This window comes from Alternaria triticimaculans, assembly GCF_023758025.1.
Source record: "Alternaria triticimaculans strain BMP 0046 chromosome Unknown scaffold_3, whole genome shotgun sequence".
In the NCBI taxonomy this organism is placed as follows: Eukaryota; Fungi; Ascomycota; class Dothideomycetes; order Pleosporales; family Pleosporaceae; genus Alternaria; species Alternaria triticimaculans.
The window spans coordinates 1830906-1849225 of NW_026055960.1; the positions used below are offsets into that span (position 1 = coordinate 1830906).

General features: G+C 51.4%; 7 protein-coding genes across 7 annotated transcripts; 4 read left to right on the forward strand and 3 right to left on the reverse strand.

Moving 5' to 3' along the window:
* Positions 1-11: 11 nt before the first annotated feature.
* J4E78_003301 (uncharacterized protein) lies at positions 12-3139 on the forward strand (the record flags this gene model as incomplete). Its single annotated transcript, XM_049363941.1, has 6 exons — positions 12-16; positions 375-808; positions 872-1363; positions 1579-1732; positions 1794-1944; positions 2294-3139. The coding sequence occupies 6 exons, from the start codon at positions 12-14 to the stop codon at positions 3137-3139; spliced, it is 2082 nt and encodes a 693-aa protein (XP_049224606.1).
* A 378-nt stretch (positions 3140-3517) lies between these two features.
* On the reverse strand, positions 3518-4680 carry J4E78_003302 (uncharacterized protein; the record flags this gene model as incomplete). The annotated part of the gene is made up of 2 exons (XM_049363942.1): positions 3518-4096; positions 4150-4680. 2 exons carry the CDS (start codon positions 4678-4680, stop codon positions 3518-3520), a joined length of 1110 nt encoding a protein of 369 aa, XP_049224607.1.
* Positions 4681-4961: 281 nt separating this feature from the next.
* J4E78_003303 (uncharacterized protein) lies at positions 4962-7358 on the forward strand (the record flags this gene model as incomplete). Its single annotated transcript, XM_049363943.1, has 6 exons — positions 4962-5042; positions 5228-5425; positions 5473-5651; positions 5700-7071; positions 7127-7252; positions 7320-7358. The coding sequence occupies 6 exons, from the start codon at positions 4962-4964 to the stop codon at positions 7356-7358; spliced, it is 1995 nt and encodes a 664-aa protein (XP_049224608.1).
* Positions 7359-8638: 1280 nt separating this feature from the next.
* Positions 8639-9802, forward strand: J4E78_003304 (uncharacterized protein; the record flags this gene model as incomplete). Its single annotated transcript, XM_049363944.1, has 1 exon — positions 8639-9802. The coding sequence occupies one exon, from the start codon at positions 8639-8641 to the stop codon at positions 9800-9802; it is 1164 nt and encodes a 387-aa protein (XP_049224609.1).
* A 746-nt stretch (positions 9803-10548) lies between these two features.
* Positions 10549-11319, reverse strand: J4E78_003305 (uncharacterized protein; the record flags this gene model as incomplete). The annotated part of the gene is made up of 1 exon (XM_049363945.1): positions 10549-11319. The coding sequence occupies one exon, from the start codon at positions 11317-11319 to the stop codon at positions 10549-10551; it is 771 nt and encodes a 256-aa protein (XP_049224610.1).
* Positions 11320-15560: 4241 nt separating this feature from the next.
* Positions 15561-16417, forward strand: J4E78_003306 (uncharacterized protein; the record flags this gene model as incomplete). Its single annotated transcript, XM_049363946.1, has 2 exons — positions 15561-15603; positions 15654-16417. The coding sequence occupies 2 exons, from the start codon at positions 15561-15563 to the stop codon at positions 16415-16417; spliced, it is 807 nt and encodes a 268-aa protein (XP_049224611.1).
* Positions 16418-16669: 252 nt separating this feature from the next.
* J4E78_003307 (uncharacterized protein) lies at positions 16670-18079 on the reverse strand (the record flags this gene model as incomplete). Its single annotated transcript, XM_049363947.1, has 1 exon — positions 16670-18079. One exon carries the CDS (start codon positions 18077-18079, stop codon positions 16670-16672), a length of 1410 nt encoding a protein of 469 aa, XP_049224612.1.
* Positions 18080-18320: the final 241 nt, after the last annotated feature.

An 18320-nucleotide genomic window follows, 5' to 3' on the forward strand; every position in this document is an offset into this window, starting at 1 on the left:
AGGTCAAGGCAATGGGGTAAGTTGCCTTCAGTACGTCCCTGAAGTATGGGTTGATGCATTGCAGGCTGCTTCAATACACACCGAAAAAGATACGAGGGGGACACAAATGGAAGGCAGTTGTCGCCCTGACATGTTCCGCTGCCCCTAACCTTCAACCGCCACTTCTCATGATGGCTGTCCTCACAAAACCAAGCGCGCTTCGTAGGCTCTCTGTCGTCTTTGGGAAACTCTCTGTAGCGAAATTTGTTTCTCTAGTCGTTGCATTTGTTTGTTCGCACTAATTCGCTTTCGAATACCCGGGTGTACTAACGTTGGCAGATTGTTGTACGATGGGTAGTTAGAGGCATCTACCGAGTCTACTTCCATCCGCTTAGCCATTTCCCTGGGCCAAAGTTCTCTGCCTTTACGCGCCTACCGTACCTCACTGCCATAGTGATAGGTGAACTACCACGACACGTTGCCCAGCTCCACGCGCAATACGGAGAAGTAGTGCGCCTCTCGCCTGATGAACTCAGCTTCACCAATCCAAAAGCTTGGCGCGACATCTACGGTTATGGGTCAAAGGAAGGCCCAGGCTCGGCGCCGCCCAAAAACTGGAATCGCCGGGGAAGTTCTCCTGATGGAGCCAACTCACTTGTCGCAGAGCAAGACAATGCCGAGCATGCACGGATTCGCAAAATCTTCTCTCCCGCGTTCTCTGACCGAGCGCTCGTACAGCAGTCACCATTATTTATCAAGTACGCTGATCAACTTGTCCGCAATTTGAGAGAAAGTGTCCAGGCGAACGCGGTCGATCTCGTCCGAATGTGTACGTTAGGTCTATGTACGAGCGCATGTTAGACAAACACTGACTTTGTACAACTATATACAGACAACTTCACCACTTTCGACGTCATGGCCGACCTAACATTTGGCGAATCTCTACACCTGCTCGATAACGCAGAGTACAACACCTGGATTCAAGTCATCTTCAGAAGCATCAAGGGCGGTACGCTAATGAGCATCTTCTTCTACTACCCGCTCGCCAAGTTTATTCTATTTACATTGTTGGGGAAAACGATTGCGACATTTCGGAGGGAGCATCACAACTACACTGTCGAAAGGGTCACTAAGCGACTTGAAAAGGGACGAGTATCCGAGGGTGTCGATCTGTGGGATCTGGTTCTCCAACAAGAAGACAAGGGCAAACCGGGCCTGACCCGCCCTGTCATGGACATGAACGGCGAGTTGTTCATGTTAGCTGGCACGGAAACGACGGCGACGTTGCTCAGTGGACTGACCTACTTGCTTCTGGTGCACTCCGAGTCAATGGCGAAGCTCGTAGAGGAAATCCGGACGGCATTTAACTCATCAGACGACATAAGTATGGAAGTCACCGCTAACTTACCCTATCTTAATGCTTGCATCAAAGAAGCGTTCAGACACTATCCTCCTGTACCGATTGGTTTGCCACACCTAACTCCTGCTGAAGGTTCGACTATTTGTGGTTATTATACTCCTCCCAATGTACGTTCTCATCCCTCTCACACACTGTCAAACAGCTGTCGAATACTTACATTCTTCAGACGAATGTCGCAGCCTCTCATTTGGCAATGTACAGCTCCCCGAACAACTTCAGACTCCCCGAAAGTTTTATCCCCGAGCGCTGGCTAGGCGACCCACGCTTCACCTCCGATGAACGCTCAGCTCTTCAGCCGTTTCATGTAGGCCCAAGGGACTGCTTAGGCAAGAAGTAAGTCACGCTACCCCTTGGTCTCTAAAACATCGCAAAGATACTAACATGTTGTTACTAGCATGGCCCTCCACGAAATGCGCCTCATCATGAGCAAAGTGCTCTTCAACTTCGATCTCGAATTGCTCCCCGAATGTCGGAATTGGATCGCGGATCAGAAGATATACTCTTTGTGGGAAAAGACACCATTGATGGTTAAGATCAAGGATGCAGTAGTTGTTTCGACGTAACCGCGCTGTCGATCTAGACATACGTCAATAGATAGCCTGGAGGCTTTATTGAAGAGAAGCAAGACAAGACTCTTCGTCTTTCACTCCAACCGTTGACTACAGTCTACATTTGCTGTACGCTAGTACTTTTACAGCGTTCCAAGGTTTGTCTCACCTCCGCACTGACGCCGTCTCCCATTTGCAATTTTTCCTACATCCCACTCTCATATTTGACCTTCCCGCCAGCGCGCAGCGCTTTTGAGACACAATACCACCTACACGGCTCATGGCATTCGCAGCCACAGCGATGATGGCCCGGCATTCCTCCTTGACGATCAAAACACTCAGCAAGGTCCCCGACGTAGACATGTACGAAGATGTCGTCCAATTAACGACACCACTCCAACTCCAACCACCTGTATCCATCTACATCAAGAGCGACTCACCTTATCGGGTCACTCTCATAAAGGGCAACAGTGTCGACGTCGACGCTGGCCCCGAGTCCTTCACCAAGATCACGTCCTTGAGGCCGCTCATCATTGCGTCATCAGCGCCACTTAAGTCCGCATTCGCTGAAGGATGGAACAAACTGCCAGCCGAGCTGAAGATCCTGACACTCGAGTTCAATATGAAAGCCGAGAATCGCGTCGGCGCAGGCAACAAGTGTGTCTACCCTCCAATAGTCTATTGTCGGCTGCTTCCCCACCTGGCAATGACACGCGAGATCGGCGCAATCGCGCGAGATATCTTCTGGACCAAGAACGAGTTCCATTTAGAGCCGGCATATTACTCTGTCATTCCGGGAAATGGAAGCCTGGACGCCCGCCTCTACTTCGCCTATCCCCCACAAGCATTTCACCATCTCATTCGACGACTCGCTGTGCGCATCCGCCCGATGAGGGATGAGTGGCTTAAGCTCGCTAAGCTTGCGAATGGTGACTATGGCTTCGCTGCGCTTCGCAATGTCGTTGTCGAGTTGGACATGCGGGTTGTGCAATTTACCAGAGCGAGAAGATACGATGACTTTCTCACCAACACGGTCGGCGATGGAATCGACTTTCACTGCGCTGGCAATCTGAAATTCCTTGCTCCACAGAAAGCTAAGGGCAGGTCATCAGAGGTTTCGTTCGAAGATGTGAAGAAGATGTTCAACAGCAGGATCAGGTTCGCGGTCGAGGAGACCAAGGCGGAAGGTTGAAGACTGTCGCTGCGTCTGGTAGGAGCCACAACGGTTAACGGTTCGTGGGAGCAGAGCATGGTTTCGAGTTCAGGGAGAGATTGGTGGATTGTAACAGGAGGCGATGAAGAAGTCAACGAATGGATAATGGAAGGACATGAGGGTAGTGATATTAAAGCAACTTCTGTGACGTAGCCCAGCAGTGTGGTCAGTTACTTTGTTAGATATTATGCTTGGGTTGATGTAATGACGTATGTGGTTTTGAGATCCGTATCATACCTTGAGCACCTGTCTGCTCATAACGCCCACTGATCCTGGCTGGCAACACATCATCCCTCTTCGATCATGTGGCCTCTCCATCCGGAGGAGGTCTTGTGCCATAGCTCTTTCCATGTGGACTTATTTAGTCTTCATGGAACCCTTGCCAGCCTTCGCGTCCTTGACCTTCTGCTTCTCTTTCTCCGTCTGCGGCAAGTCCATGCTCTTGGTGCCGAACTTCGGAAGGAACTTCCCGACCCGCTCCTGGTAGACCTTGTATTCAGGGTACTTGCCCGCGCTGAGCAACTCAGTCAACCAAGTGCTAGCCTGGAACAAGATCAGGTATCCGAATGCACCAGCGAACGCCCAGTTGACGTAGGTCTCAGTCTCCAAGCAGCACCATTGGTACAAGCATACCCAGAAGGATTGTTCGGCTGCGAAGTTGGGGTGGCGCGACCAGCTGAAAAGACCAGTAGTGTTGAAGCCACGGTCTAACTGTTCACGAGTGTATTTCTGGTCGGATGGTACCTTGGCAGTCTTCTGGTATGCGTTCCTCGCTTTGTAAAAGTTCCATTGCGCTTGGTCGGCAAAGAACTCGAACACGACGATAGCGAGCATGGAGCGGCCGAATAGGGTATCGTAGGTTGTGATGTCGTTGCCCTTGATGCGGTTGACGAGGAGGAGGATATACGTGGGCGTGGTGATGAGCCAAAGAAGAATCTACCATGATCAGTATCTCATACACTGATAGTAAATAGTAGGAGTATACTTACATTCTGCCCTAGCGAGATGAATGTGACATTGAAAATGAACATGCCGGGTCCGCCGACGTAGTCCTTGACAATTTCCCATCGGTAGTCTTCGCTGCCGACCTGATATCCGCCCTTCCGCCAATAGTTGAAAGTCAAGCGAGCACCCCAGATGATTGAGACAGCCATGATATGGTCCAGCTTCATGGTGGGCAGGCCGTTGAGATGAGCCCATAGTGCGTAATGCACGTTGTAGAGGGCAGGCAATATACTCCAGATCCTGTCAACCTGCGAGTAGTTCCGGTTGATCTCGGAGACGGCAAGCACGATCGGCGTGACGAACATCGTGGCAAATGCCAGCGATGACATGAGCGGGTTGGTGTTGACATAGAGGTCTTTCAGTGCCTGCACATCGGTGATGTGCGCTGCAACCTTGTACGGGAGGTCGTAGAATTGTGGCAGGAACGGCTCGACGGTCTTGAAGTAGTCGACGCAGTCGGGCAGCGTCTTGACAAGCGGCAGTGCCATGTCGGTGTATGTACGGGGGTCAGGCATCGTTGCGATGAGGGTAGGTGAAGATGGGGATGTTGCGATGCGCCCCTCGCAAGCTGGCGTTAGCGTTTGTTGTGTGAAGCGGACAATGACCTCATGAAGACCTGTTTTCCCTGGCGTCCCCGGCTTAGCGAGCTGCGGTAGCGTCCGTGCGGCTCTTGGACGCGCTAGTACGCGCCAAGGCGAATGCGACGCGTCTTCACATGACCGTGAGGATCTTTCCCCACCATCATCTCCAGACCCACGTTGAGCCTCTTTCGCGGTTTCAACGGCACTCCAGAGGTATGACTCGGGTATTGTGCGTGGCGGAAAAGCCATCGATCGCAAAAGCAGTCGCAAATCATCTGGGCGGCCAAGCCCGAGCAGTAAGTTCAGCAGGTCGCATTGACCTTCAACATATACCTTGAAAGTTCACACTTGTGTTTGATTGTCATTTCGATAGCCGGAGAGGATGACGGATGCGTTTAGCTCATGTCTTGGTGTTCGGTGCAAGGATACGAGCGCCTTCATGGCCCGACGTGCAGATCGGACGCAGGCTGACTTCAGATAGGAAAGTGTCCGCGGTATCCAGTGGGTCAAGAACTACAAGTTTGATTTCCGCTTCCAAAACTGGGGGCAATGCTCTGTAACGTTCACATGCGTTGCCGGACATATCGTTGCGCAGGACTTCAACGAACGATTCAAGAAATGGCACTCATGTCAACCCGCAGCACTGTTCGAGGCACCCATAGTGTCGAGCATAGCAGAAGTGGGTGATTTGGTTCATTCTGACGAAGCTGGCTAATCCATATACAGGACAAAAAGGTTGTAGCAAGCAATATCGAAGCGCAAGCCAGGTGGGCGAACATCTTGTTCATCTGGACTGATTGTGATCGCGAAGGCGAGCATATCGGCACTGAGATTCGTGATATTGCGCTGAAGGCGAACCCAAACATGCAGGTTTGGAGAGCGCGCTTCAGCAACATCGAGAGAGCGTCTGTGACACTGCAAGATCTTCATGAGCATCAACTAACGTGACCCAGGCACGTTATACAAGCCTCACAGAACCCGATCCGCCTAGACGAGAAGCAGGCTCAAGCTGTTTCGGCTCGTATTGAGCTAGATCTGCGGCTCGGTGCAGCCTTCACACGCATGCAGACACTTGCGCTACAGAACATGATTCCTCAGCAGGGCGAGGAGCGATTCAAGTTGATCAGCTATGGCTCCTGTCAATTTCCAACGTTAGGGTTCGTTGTCGATCGCTATCTGCGAGTGCGAAATTTTGTTCCTGAGCCATTTTGGTATATCAAGCTCTCACACAAGAAAGATGACATTGAAGTCAAGTTTAATTGGCGACGAGGTCATCTTTTCGATCGTATGGCGGTCGTCCTCATCTTTGAGAGATGTCTGCTCTCAAAGACCGCAAAAGTGATCAAGATGGCTAAGAAACCCACAAAGAAGTGGAAACCATTACCTTTGACGACAGTCGAACTACAAAAGAATGGAAGTAGATTTCTTCGCATGACCTCGCAAGACGTCATGAAAGTAGCCGAAGACCTGTATACGAAAGGGTGGATCAGTTACCCACGTACGGAAACCGACCAATTTGACCGTGGTATGGACCTGCGAGCGCTTGTCGGAAGGCAAACACAAGACGGTCGCTGGGGTCCGTTCGCACAGAATCTCATGAACGGTGGCTTTCATCAACCTCGCGAGGGCCGCAACAACGACAAAGCACACCCGCCCATCCATCCCGTCAACTACGTCGCTCCCACTCAACTCAACGACAGAGAGCGCACCGTCTATGAATTTGTTGTCCGCCGCTTTCTCGCCTGTTGCTCTGAAGACGCTGTCGGCGAAGCCACAGACATCGAGATCGAGTATGGAGGTGAGATATTCCATGCACATGGCCTTACCGTGATTGCCAGGAACTATCTCGAGGTCTATCCATACGACAAGTGGGAGAGCAGTCAAGTGCTCCCCCAGTACACGGTAGGTGAGACTTTCGAGCCTACAGAAGCGAACATGCTGGACGGACAAACGTCGGCACCTAGCTACCTCACCGAGCCCGAACTCATCGCCCTCATGGATGCAAATGGTATTGGCACAGATGCAACCATGGCCGAGCACATCGCCAAGATCAAGGAGCGCGAATACGTCATTGCAAGACTCAAAGCGGGCGGCGCAGCAGCAGCCGCAGATGGCGCAGGCGCAGGTAGATCCCGCGGCAGAGGAAGAGGAGGGGCACGAGGGGGACGTGGTGGGCGAGGCGGCGCAGCCGTAGGCCAGAACAACGGAGGAGGAACGGGCGGAATACAAGAGTTCATCCCAACGACTCTGGGTATCGCGCTTATCGAAGGATACGACAACGTGGGGTTTGAGACAAGCCTCAGCAAACCATTCCTCCGGAAAGAAGTAAGTGGGATGTTGGGCTTTGATGACCCGGCATGCTCGCTAACACATTGGGTAGATGGAGGTCCAGATGAAGGCCATCTGCGAAGGCCGCACTACGCGCAACGAAGTGGTGCATCAGAACCTCGAGCAGTACCGGGCCGTTTTCACTCGCACGGTGCAGCAGATCAACGTCCTCAAATCGGTACGTCGATTTTGACTCGAACTTTTGTGTGTGTAGTCGCATCGCTAACGGAATCCCCACCCACTAGGCTATCACGAAGTATGTTGTCAACGCAAATCATGGTTGAGGCATTGTCACGTTGTCTGGTCGTAACGCTCACGTCCCTCGGTTGACGGCAAAAAGCTCCGATGGGTTGCGCAAGCTCTCTGTAGAGTTTGGCGATCTTCTGCGACGGGATGTCTTGCAGTGAGGCCTGTCGGGCAAACACGTGTGTCAGACGGTGGTAGCTGGCCGCGAAAGCAGGCCCCCTCACCATGTGCCTGAGCCTCTCATTAGTAGGCGCATGGCGAAATCGGACCTTTGGATGGTGGGATGGACCCCGCAGCGCGATAATGATAGCGCCAATCGCCGGTGTGGGAGCGAGGCATGGAGAGACGGATGGCCAACGTAAGAAGCCGATACACACAGCATGGCGATATGGGGCATCGGCTGCGAACGGAAGCCACGATCGAGATGGCTGAATGCAGCAGCTGCGAACATCGCGACATCGTTCTCGCAGCATTTCGCAGCATTTCAGACAAATTACACGGCTTCACCGCATCGCAAAGACACGATACACTTTGTACTACTCTAGCGTTGCCCTGCTTCTTCTAAGCTTCGAGTCCCTGCTGCTGCGAGGGGCGAGGTTTCATGACGCTTGTGCGAGGTGTGTGGCTGTCAAGGACTCAGTCAGCTGCTTCCGAGCCAATCACAGGGCTGACAGGGGCACGAGTCGTAGCTTCCCGTCAGATGCGCGTGCCTTCCTTGGAACCAGCTGCCTTCGGAACCAAGGAGCCCTTATCATAGCGACCCTGCCTTGCCTCGTACGTAGACTCATAACATAGCCCACACCCGAATATTGAACCTCTTCTGATAGCTCGTTTGTACGCTGTTTGCCCGTCTCTGCCTCTACTACCGTTCGCCTCTGCTTGCCCCGACACGCTACCTGCATCCTCCCGTTACCGACTCGCTGATCCATCGCCGATCGCTAAACCTCTCGGAACGGTGAAGGCACAAGCTACGTTGCTGCAGCTTGCTATAACAACCCAACGCCAACGCATATCCGCCCCATAACTGCATTTCGCTTGTCGCACAAAGCAGTTGGACTTCTGTCTTCAATTTTACACCCAAACTCCTGCTGCAGCCCGAACACCGTACCGTCGATACCCGACAGTACAAGCCGAAGCTCCTGGTGCGTTTGCCGCAAGACGAGTTGCATCGCCCTGCAAACTCACCTTCTGAACCCTACAATATCAGAGATTCTGGTTGCTGACTCTTCCGCTCTCCAGACCTCCTTTCCATCCAGCGCGACTCCCGACCAACTCGCGCTTTGACTCACCCGTCAGCCCCTGCCTCCCAACAGTAAACATGGCTGCTTCCGCCCAGAAGCCAATGTCCAACATCGCCATGGCCTTTGGACGCCAGGACAGCGGCCATGCTGCTTCGACCGGCACCCTCCCTACGCCACCGAGCTCCATCTCCCCGACGCTCCCTGCGCACAAGCGACGCCCCATGCCCGTCGTCGGACGCCTGCACACACCAGAAGAGGAGTCTATGGATATAGATCTCCAGGATGCGGTGGAACACGCGGCAGCGCAGGATCAGCCTTCTGCGCTCTCCAAGGAGGCGCTGGCGGGTTTGGATGCGACACGCCAGATTACGGCGCTGATGCTGGCCAAGCACCACCTGCCAGACATCATCGAAGGCCACGGCGCAATGCCCATCCGCGAGATGATGGCGCATCTGACACACGCGGTGCCTGGCTTCTCTGGGCTGCCCCCTGCGAAGGCCCGTAGGCTAGTCGTTGCGGCGCTGGAACATCGCGCCGGCGGCGGTTTGCACGGAGAGGTCAAGTTCGAGAAGGTCGGCTGGGGACGTTGGAGTGTAGCTGGCTCTGGCGCCCAGGCTGCAGGAATGCCCATCGGTGGTAAGCGCTCTGGAAACGGGCGCGCAACGCCGGCGAGTGTCGATAGCATCGGGGGCAGCCTCCAAATACCCAAGTTGCGACAAGAGCGCGACGTCTACTCGGGCAGCTGGAATGCTGGCTCGTGGTCGCCGCACCGCCAGGGCGAGGACGAAGAAATGGCTGACCAGATGTCGCTGGACGACTCCGAGGGCAGCACCGAATCCGACTCGGCTTCCGACATGGATTTGGAGGAAGAACTTAACGACGACACGGATCAAGAAGACTGGGCGACGATGGGGCCTGAAGCTCTTCGCGAGACCCGCCGCGGTCCGCGCCGAGAACACCGCGATTACAACTATCTAAGCCGAACTCAGACGAGCAACCCGCGCTACCGGAGCATATCCGCCCAGGCCCACTCTCTGCCACAGCCTCAGCCTCACAACGCACGCGCTGCGACGCCCACGTACAAACCTTTCCTTACTGTTCCACATGCATCCCACGGTAATCACGTCGTGAACGCGGGCTCTCCTTTGACTTCTTCCGTTTTTAATGCACCAGCTGGTGTAGCCGGCTCTGGCGCTGAGCGCGACGCCATCGAGGCACTCATTGCTATGGGCTCCATGTAGACCCTTTCACTCTACAGCATCGCGCTGTATAGAGCTGGCGAACGTTGCGAAAACGCACAAAGCCGTACGAGACACGACTGTTACACATCACATACCCCTCACATTCAACATTAGATTATGGCTGCGCATTTATTTACACGCAGCAAGGGCTGTAAATGGTTTTGGGTCTGATTGGATTACGTTGGCATGCCCCCAGGTTCTCGATCTGCATGGTTCTGGTATGCAATTGGGACGATCCGTCAAGTGCTGATGTGGATCATATTTTGGACTTTTTGTTTACTTTCACCGCTTTATTTTTAACAAGAGATGATTGGGCTATGCCGATATCTACCATTTTGCTCAACTCACACCACACTCTTCCGCGGTATACGCAGTATCTTTATCCATGGTCTGGCGCTTGTCTGGCGTTATGGCGTATGGTTGATGATAGATGATACGATGGACGTGGATCACACACAGCTTGTATATAGTCTTTTGTAAAGACAGACACCCTACTCCGCTCATTAACTGGCTGAGATGCTAGTGAGCTTCCATGACGCCGATTATACGCTTCGGCGGTAATGGTTGACTGCAATACAATTCACGCTCGACATTTCATCTCTCTCAAGGGTTTGAAGGTTGGGTGTGTTCTACGAGGTCTAGTATCTTTTTCGCTTTCGCCACATAACTGTCGCCCCCACACTTGATGCAACTGCATTGCTAAGCCCGAATTCCATACCTTCCATATGTATGCCTCTTAGATCTGCTCAAACCTCGTCCTTGGAATCGTCTTCAAACGCCACCTTACTCCTCACGAGTGCCTCCACCTTCTGAATGCCGTCGGCAATCGAGGGAATATTGCCGCTCTGCCACAGCCTACCGGTGAATGTAAGTTCGCCTTTGCATTTGAATACGATAGACTCGTCACAGCTGTCATGTATACGCCCAAGAAGCTGCGCGATTGTATCATCGTTTAGAGGACTCCAACTGACTCCGCGGCAATTGATCACAACGTTGACGTATCGCAAGTTCGAAAGTCCGCGGCTCCCCTTGGAGATCTTTGACAGAGTTTCCCAGTCGGTAAAGGAACCCATAAGGACGTCTACAACAATCTTCCGCATTGACTTCTGGGCGATTGGAAACAGAGGAAGGCCACGATGGCTCAACATTCGTTTGAGCCGTATGCGGAAGGTGTTCTGGCCGTAGAATATTTCCTTTGCAAGACCGGCGATCTCGGGAGATATACGAAGATGGTGGTCGAGGGCTTGAAGAATATTTGTCTCGCATCGGTCGATCGTTTCGGGAAAGGACAAATTGTAGCTTAGTATTTGGACCTTGAGTTCTGTCGGAAGCTTGTTCCAGCCAGTAGCGAAAGCAACGTCAAGCGGCAGTGAAGGTACGAGCCACGTATCGTGGTGAGGTCGGAGATATACCGCGTTGGTGCAGGTCAATTGTGTGACGCTCTTGATGATGGTACTAGCACTGACTACATGTAATGCCGAGGGCGCGGTGACCCAAAGCCATGATCCCGCAGGCATTTGAAGCGGCGTGCGAATGCAGAGAGGCGAGTCTTGGGACAGACCAAGCGCAGCCGTACATGAGGCAGATGGAGGTGGGCAATCTGGCGGCGCTGTAGTTCCGAAAGCGTGGGCACGCGATGGCGTTTGACTGGTATGGAAGTAAAGCACATCCATGGCTTGTATTTTCGAGAGGCAAGTAGAAGCTAGAGGGGGTAGTGTGGGAGTGCGTGGTGGATTGCCCGGTTTGTAAGGAACTGAGGTGCTCCAGTCTGCTAACGGCGAAGAAGCAAATATGTAAGGGTTAGGCGCCTTGAAAGTGATTAGGCAGTAGCGTAGAAAGCGGAAAGCAACTCGGGCTTCAATTGCACGAACACAATCTTCACTCCGAAGCCCACAGAATCGCGAAATATCTCTCTCACGCCACCATCAGGGAATTTGTCTACCCCATCGTGTAGATGAAAGCTTTTTTTCGAATAAAAGAACAGATTTGCATTGAAGCCTTCACTCATTACAGTTTTGAGGCGCGAGGCCTCGAATGGACTTAATTCGAGCGCCTAGAATTCACAAGCTGTATGTCAAGAGCCGTGTAAACTACGATTCAATACGAACAACATAAAAATGCGCTGTGAATTGTACTACAATCATTGTGAGTAGTCAGCTTCACAGCGAGTAGATACCAATATAAGCCCGAGTTTTATACCAAGATGGAGTTATATAACTAACCTCAGCCTTTGCTCTTGAGGCTCATCGCACCTTTCAGAGACATCCTAAAAGCAATCGTATCGTCGCAGTACTCCTTGAGAATAAGGTGCACATACTGCACGAGCCATGTCCGCCCCAACCCCAGAGACAACATCAGCGCATGCACAAGGAAAGACTTCAGGGCAAGATGAGGAATTTGAAGAAGTGATAGAAATCCACTGGCCTATGGAAATACCCAGACAAGCTAGTTTCGCCGTGTACTCATCCCAGCCGTTGGTAATATCAGCACCCAGCTCGATGCAAATACACGCGTTGACACCGATCCATATTCAATCCGACAGCAAACTTACGATTTCGCCGGCTGGCCCCGCAACACCAGGATTCGCAAGGGGCTGGAGCAAGTTACCGACTGAACTGAAACTCGAGATACTTCGTTACAACCTCCTGTATCCCTCCCCACTATGGCCAGCAAACATCAACACCGTCATACGCAGGGAGCTGTTCCCGTACCTGGGGATGACACCAGACATCGCTGAGATGGCCAAATCTGTATTCTACGAAGAGAACAAGTTCGTCATGCAGTTCACCAACTCGCTACATTTTCCAAACTCGATATTGGCTAAGCCTCCCATGAGTATACGGCCTCAGCTCCGTCATATCACTTTCCAGACTCGTCTGTGTGAATTCGACTGGCAAATACTACGAGCAATTTCGGGAAAAGATCGTGCTGGTTTCACGGGATTGATTCATCTCAAAGTGAGATATTTGTCAGGTGAGGATGCAGCAATCCTCGAACTTGCTAAGAATGACTTTCTACGGGGGCCCATGTCTTTCGACGAGTGCTATTTATTGCGCCGAGGAGAACCCGTGCATCTGCCGTTTGACGGCGTAGTCACGTTTGATCGATCGGGGTTTGTGGGTCGTCGAAACCCTGAGGAGGATGAAGCGCAATGGGAATTGACGCGTCGCGTCGAAGGGTTTGTGACGAGGGATATTACCTTCACTAAATAACAAGCGTGAAATGTAGTGTAGACTACTGAAATTGGATTGATTCATGATAAGCGTGCACGACACCTGTATTGAGTTAGATGACTGCGGTTCCGGCGTTGCCTGACGGGGACCTCGGAAAGGTGACGATGTGTGACGTCATCACCCGATTATCTAATCGCCAGCCCCCTTCACACCCCCGCTACTGCTGGCGAAGGACTAGCTGAACCCAAATTCACTCCAAGCTCTAGATATTAAAATAAACTGAGACCACGTTGTACATAGTTGGTCAAGCGATCAAACAGCATCGCGAGAAACAGCACCCAAAGTGGTGCTTAGTACCTACTGTACCGCGCATGGGGGGGTTAAGAGTATAGTAACTTAGTAGTTCCTTTACTGTAACTATCCTAAACAGCCTATTAAGGCTGTTAAGGGTGTTAAAGCTAATAAAGCAATATCTCTATAAGTAGCTAATATAGTGTTAGACAGAACGCAGTATTAAGAGGCTAAAGATATTAGAAGTAAGCAGGCAAGAGCAGCTCTATAGCTGCTACTATAACTACTACTACTGCTACTACTACCTATACTACTTTTACTATTACTACTAGTATAGATATAGAATAAAGTAGACGTCTATATATATTTATAAGCGTGCTATACCTTTTAAGTATAGTTATAAGCTTATATAGTAAATATTTACTATACTAACGCGCTAGCGCTTTCTACTAAGGCTTTTACTCTATTAAATAACTTTTAATAGCGCTAGCTTTTAACACTATAGTAGTAGAATACTTTTTCTCTTTAATAGCGCTAGCTCTTAATACTATGTTAGCAGGATACTACGCTATTATTAAGTGCCTCTAAGATTCTCTTCTAAACTATTACTATGTTAAATTCTAACACTATAATAGCATAAATATTTACTTTAGCTTGCAATACAGTAACGTAGTAATATTAGGGGTAGCTATAATAATAACACTCTATCTACGAACCCCCCCGGCGCGCTATGGTAAGCACGTTAGACATAGGTAGGTAATGATTGGCGTTGGCTAGGAGCTAATACCAATGGTAGGATAGCGATTTGGGTAAAATAAATACAGTAACGAAATACATCTTGCAGCAAATGAAGTGCAGACCGCAATGGTAATGCAATTGGTAAAAGAGCAAGCCAAGATTCGTGCACTTCGCGCTCTCCAACCATACTACGTACTAACCATACCAAGTGACAACTCTACTATTTCCGGAGCATGCGCTGCAACGTCTCTTGGATGATTTTCGCGCAAGAACCACCACAGATACCCGATCCGTCGCCACCCGAGCATTCCATACCTCGGACCTCAACCACAATCTTTTTCGCATCGACGTTGCAGGATGTACCTCGGAGCCCCTTTCTAGCATCTTTGCGGCGCTGTTTGAGTGTAAGTCCACACCAACGCCCTGATGAATAACGACCCCTAGCCATGAAGCAAGTCTCGTCTTTACCATCATTTTCAAGAGTGACGATGATCTTGAGCAACTGGGGGTGGAAGTACTGCTGCCAGCGCACGGGATCTGAGGCAGGGGTACCCTCGGGGATACGGGTGTCATCAGACGTGCATTTACCCAAAGTCAACGGGATCTGGGACGGCTTCCATCTGTTGGGGACTAGGAACAGCCAGTCGCCATCTAGCTTGAAGATATCTTGAAGGTACCGAGGGTCGCCATTGTAGCGCTCCGGCTGAAACCGCAGATCTAAAGTCAAGTTACGCACCAGTGAGGCGGTTGGCGGACTTGGATACATGAAGTTATACATCGCTCTACGAGGATTGAAGAGTAGCGTGTTCGTTTTCGATAGCCCGATGACAAATTCATTCTCCTTCCAGTAGACATCCATAGCTAGGTCGTATAGCCGTTTGTTGATGCTAGCAAGTCGAATGAGACGAACCATGTACACTGAGTGCATTAGGGCCGTGATGGGTTTGTCAAATACAAGACAATATCCAAGAATTTGCATCAACAGCTCATTGGATAAGGCTAGAAATTGCGACGGGACGATATTGGTTTGCGTCATTTCCGCTGACATTTCGTGAGACTTGGAAGGAAAGACGCCTTGAAGGGCTCGTATAGGCTCTGTAATTATTTCTGATGTGCTATGCTGTGAAGGTCGAGATGTCGAATGAATGAAACAAAACGGTGTTTGATTGAGATTGCTGGTGGGTTGCTTCTCGGCTCGCACGGTGAAAGAACTACACCCGTGGGAAAGAGGTTTATATGTAGTAGAGGGATGGGCACGCCCTTTGTGCACTGTGTGCATTCACCCAAAGCCTACACGGCCGTCCAATGTGAAAGCTCGTTCAGCGTCCGCAGGGTTGACTTCGTTTCACTCGTACGCAATGAACAACTGCGTAGAATACATGGGTAGACCCCAAGTCAATCTGACGCCTTTCAGCAACGTGTCTGCTTGCCTTGACTTCACCGTACCGGGCTCAACTGTGGCCATTCAGATAAATATGTGCTGAATTTGCTCCCTCAATCTTCCCCAGTCTCTCCGAACAACTACTCTTATCCACCACCAAGCAGAACACCACAGCATGAACGCCGACAAAGAAACCAACGCAGGGTCGTTCAAGGATAGTAAGTCTTCCTATTTCACCACCCTCCATCTCGCACGCTAATGAGTTTAGCGAGCATGTGCGATGAGGCCTCCGCTCCTGCATCTTGGAACAGTTTACCAGAGGAGCTGAAACTGGCGACCCTTGGCCACCGACTCCACATTAATGGTAATCTCACGCAATTAACTCATCCCATCCGTGCAACAATGGCTGGCTATGAGGCTTTGCTCCTCACCAGCAAAGAGATGAATAGACTAGCCAAGATTTCGTGGGGAGAGAACCAATTCCTCCTCTCCTGGCCGAGCGCTGGCCTACAATACCCGCGACCGCCCACGTCTCTCGCAGAACAGATTCGGAACTTAACCATCGAGATCTTCGTGGATTGCCGACTAGGTTGGAAAAGGATGAATGAAGACAAATTCCCGTACTCATGGGATGTCCTCCTCGACACCGAAAAGAGCTCCAGACTGCGTCGAGCAACACTGAAGAAGCTTAGAGGGAGCGAGAATCCGGCCGTCGCCTGGCAGTCAGAGTTTCCCGCCCTGAAGGAGCTCACAGTCGAGATTATACTCGCTGGGGATCTAGATGGCTACCACAACGACAGAAACAAGATCGGTAGGATTCACGGCTGCAGGGACAAGGAAAAAATCGAAGAGCACTTCGAAGGCTGTCGTACATATCTCAGCACCCGCAAGCTTACAGTCAAGGTCCGTGGTTTCAAATGCGGAGACTATTCAACCGATGGAGACGCTGGTCCCAACACCAAAGCCTGTCCCAATGGGTGCGCTGAGAGGGTCGCGACATGCTTTGCGGATCTCGTCGAAATCAAGGATTAAACTGAGCGTTTGGACGAGAAGGACGATGGCGAGGTCCTTTGGGGACGTTGGTATGGAACGGTAGTCTTGGAAAAAGTGTGTCGACTTAGTAAGCTCAGAGCTCGTGAGGGGAATAGGACAGTTGGCTAGATGTTTCCACAGCCGACTTGGTTCATGGGAAGAAGTTTAGACGGTCAACAGAACAGTACGTTCATGCCACTGCTGCACTCTTAGCTTAGTGCACTAGGCAGCGCCCGTCTTACACGATACATGCTAGCCCTCACTGTCAAATACCACTTTGCTTCTTCCCTGTGTACCTTCATCGACCGCACTTCCAACCTTTCTGACCACTTCTTTGTCGAAAAAGGCAACACCTAGCTCTTGACTTGTGAACCAGCTCGCCCGGTCCAGGTTTCCAGAGCCTAAGACTAATACTTCCTCGTCAACGATGGTCATCTTGAGATGTGACTGTTGAGGCTCTCCTGCTTCGTTACCCCTCTTCTTGGGTCCACCGATCGGCTCGAAGTATGAGACATGTAGGCGACCGGGCTTAGGAGTCGCCATAGCTGCTTCCTCATCGTTCGAATTGCCACCGTCGTGAGTCAGCTGTTGATAGCGTTTGATGAGCTTCTTGATGCAGCGTGAGGTTGTGGTTCCTGCTGTGACCAACTGTTCGAGTATCATGAGACGTTCGGAGGTCAGAATGCGTACGTCGATGCCGCGTGCAAGCGCTCTGAGTATGGCGGACAGGACAGGTGGCGCAGTGACATTTGGCGTCTGAATACGGATGCTTCTCTCAGCCTTTGCGAAGAGTGTGAGTATGAAAACGTTCAGAGGCGTTGGCGGAGCTCGAAGGGTGTCTTGAGCTCCAACGAAACTAAAGCGCGGATTACGACGATGTGGGCTGGGAAGGAAGACGGTATGTATACTGCGAGCCGACAGTAGTGCAGACGATTTCAGCGCACCGTGAAGCTTTACCGCAGCGCTGTCGGGAACGTCGAGACTAGTCGGAACATCCTCTCGCCGCTCCCAGAAAGTACGATAGAATTTGAGGAACTGTTCGACAACAGGTCCAGTAAGGGTGACGGCACCCTCGAACCATTCTTCCCAGCTGATGTTGCAACTTGGTAACACTGCCGTCTTCCGATCGACGATGATGAACTTGGGATGCATGACACTGAATGGTAATATGAATATAGACTTGATCTCGAGATCCAGCCCGTTGAGCTCAGACGGGTCAGGTAAGCCCAACTTTTTGACCCATACTGAAGGTGGATACGTTTGTCCAGAAGTGGCTTGCTTGTGAAACAGCTTCTGAAAGACCGAGCTAGAAGAAAAGCAAAGTCGAACTCTGATCTTGTCCGTCCCTCTCCTGACAGCCTTGTCGGAGAGTCTTCTCAGAACCTCGTTCAGTGTTTCTAGAGTTGTCGATCTAGCCCAGAAGCAAGTGACCAGTATAAGCTCGCGGCTAGTAGACTCGAGGAGAGGCACTAATGATTCGTAGATTGCAGATCCAGTTCCACTCATGAAAGTGTCGAGATTAGAGGTGGTGATCAGGGACCGCGGATAGCGGGCATAGTAGCTTGGGTCATCGGTCGCATTGGCCGGCGCGGCAGCATCCAGGGCTGAGATGAAGGGCTCGTTGAAGCTGGAAACGACAGGGGATGGTGTTGTCGGTGCCATGGTTATCGTATCCGAGATTCCCGTTCAGAGCAGCGATGCAGCAGTGATCGAAAGGGAGTGGTAGCGAGATTCGACTGTTGATGGATGACGTCGGGTCGGACCTGTCGCGACTGCCATGAGGTAGACGCGTCAAGACTAGGCCCCATCCGGAAAGCTCGGCAGGGATCATCGGGGAAGCTTCAATCCCCGCCAAAATTTCGGAAGCTCTTCGCAGTAGACAACATCACCAACACCCCCGCGA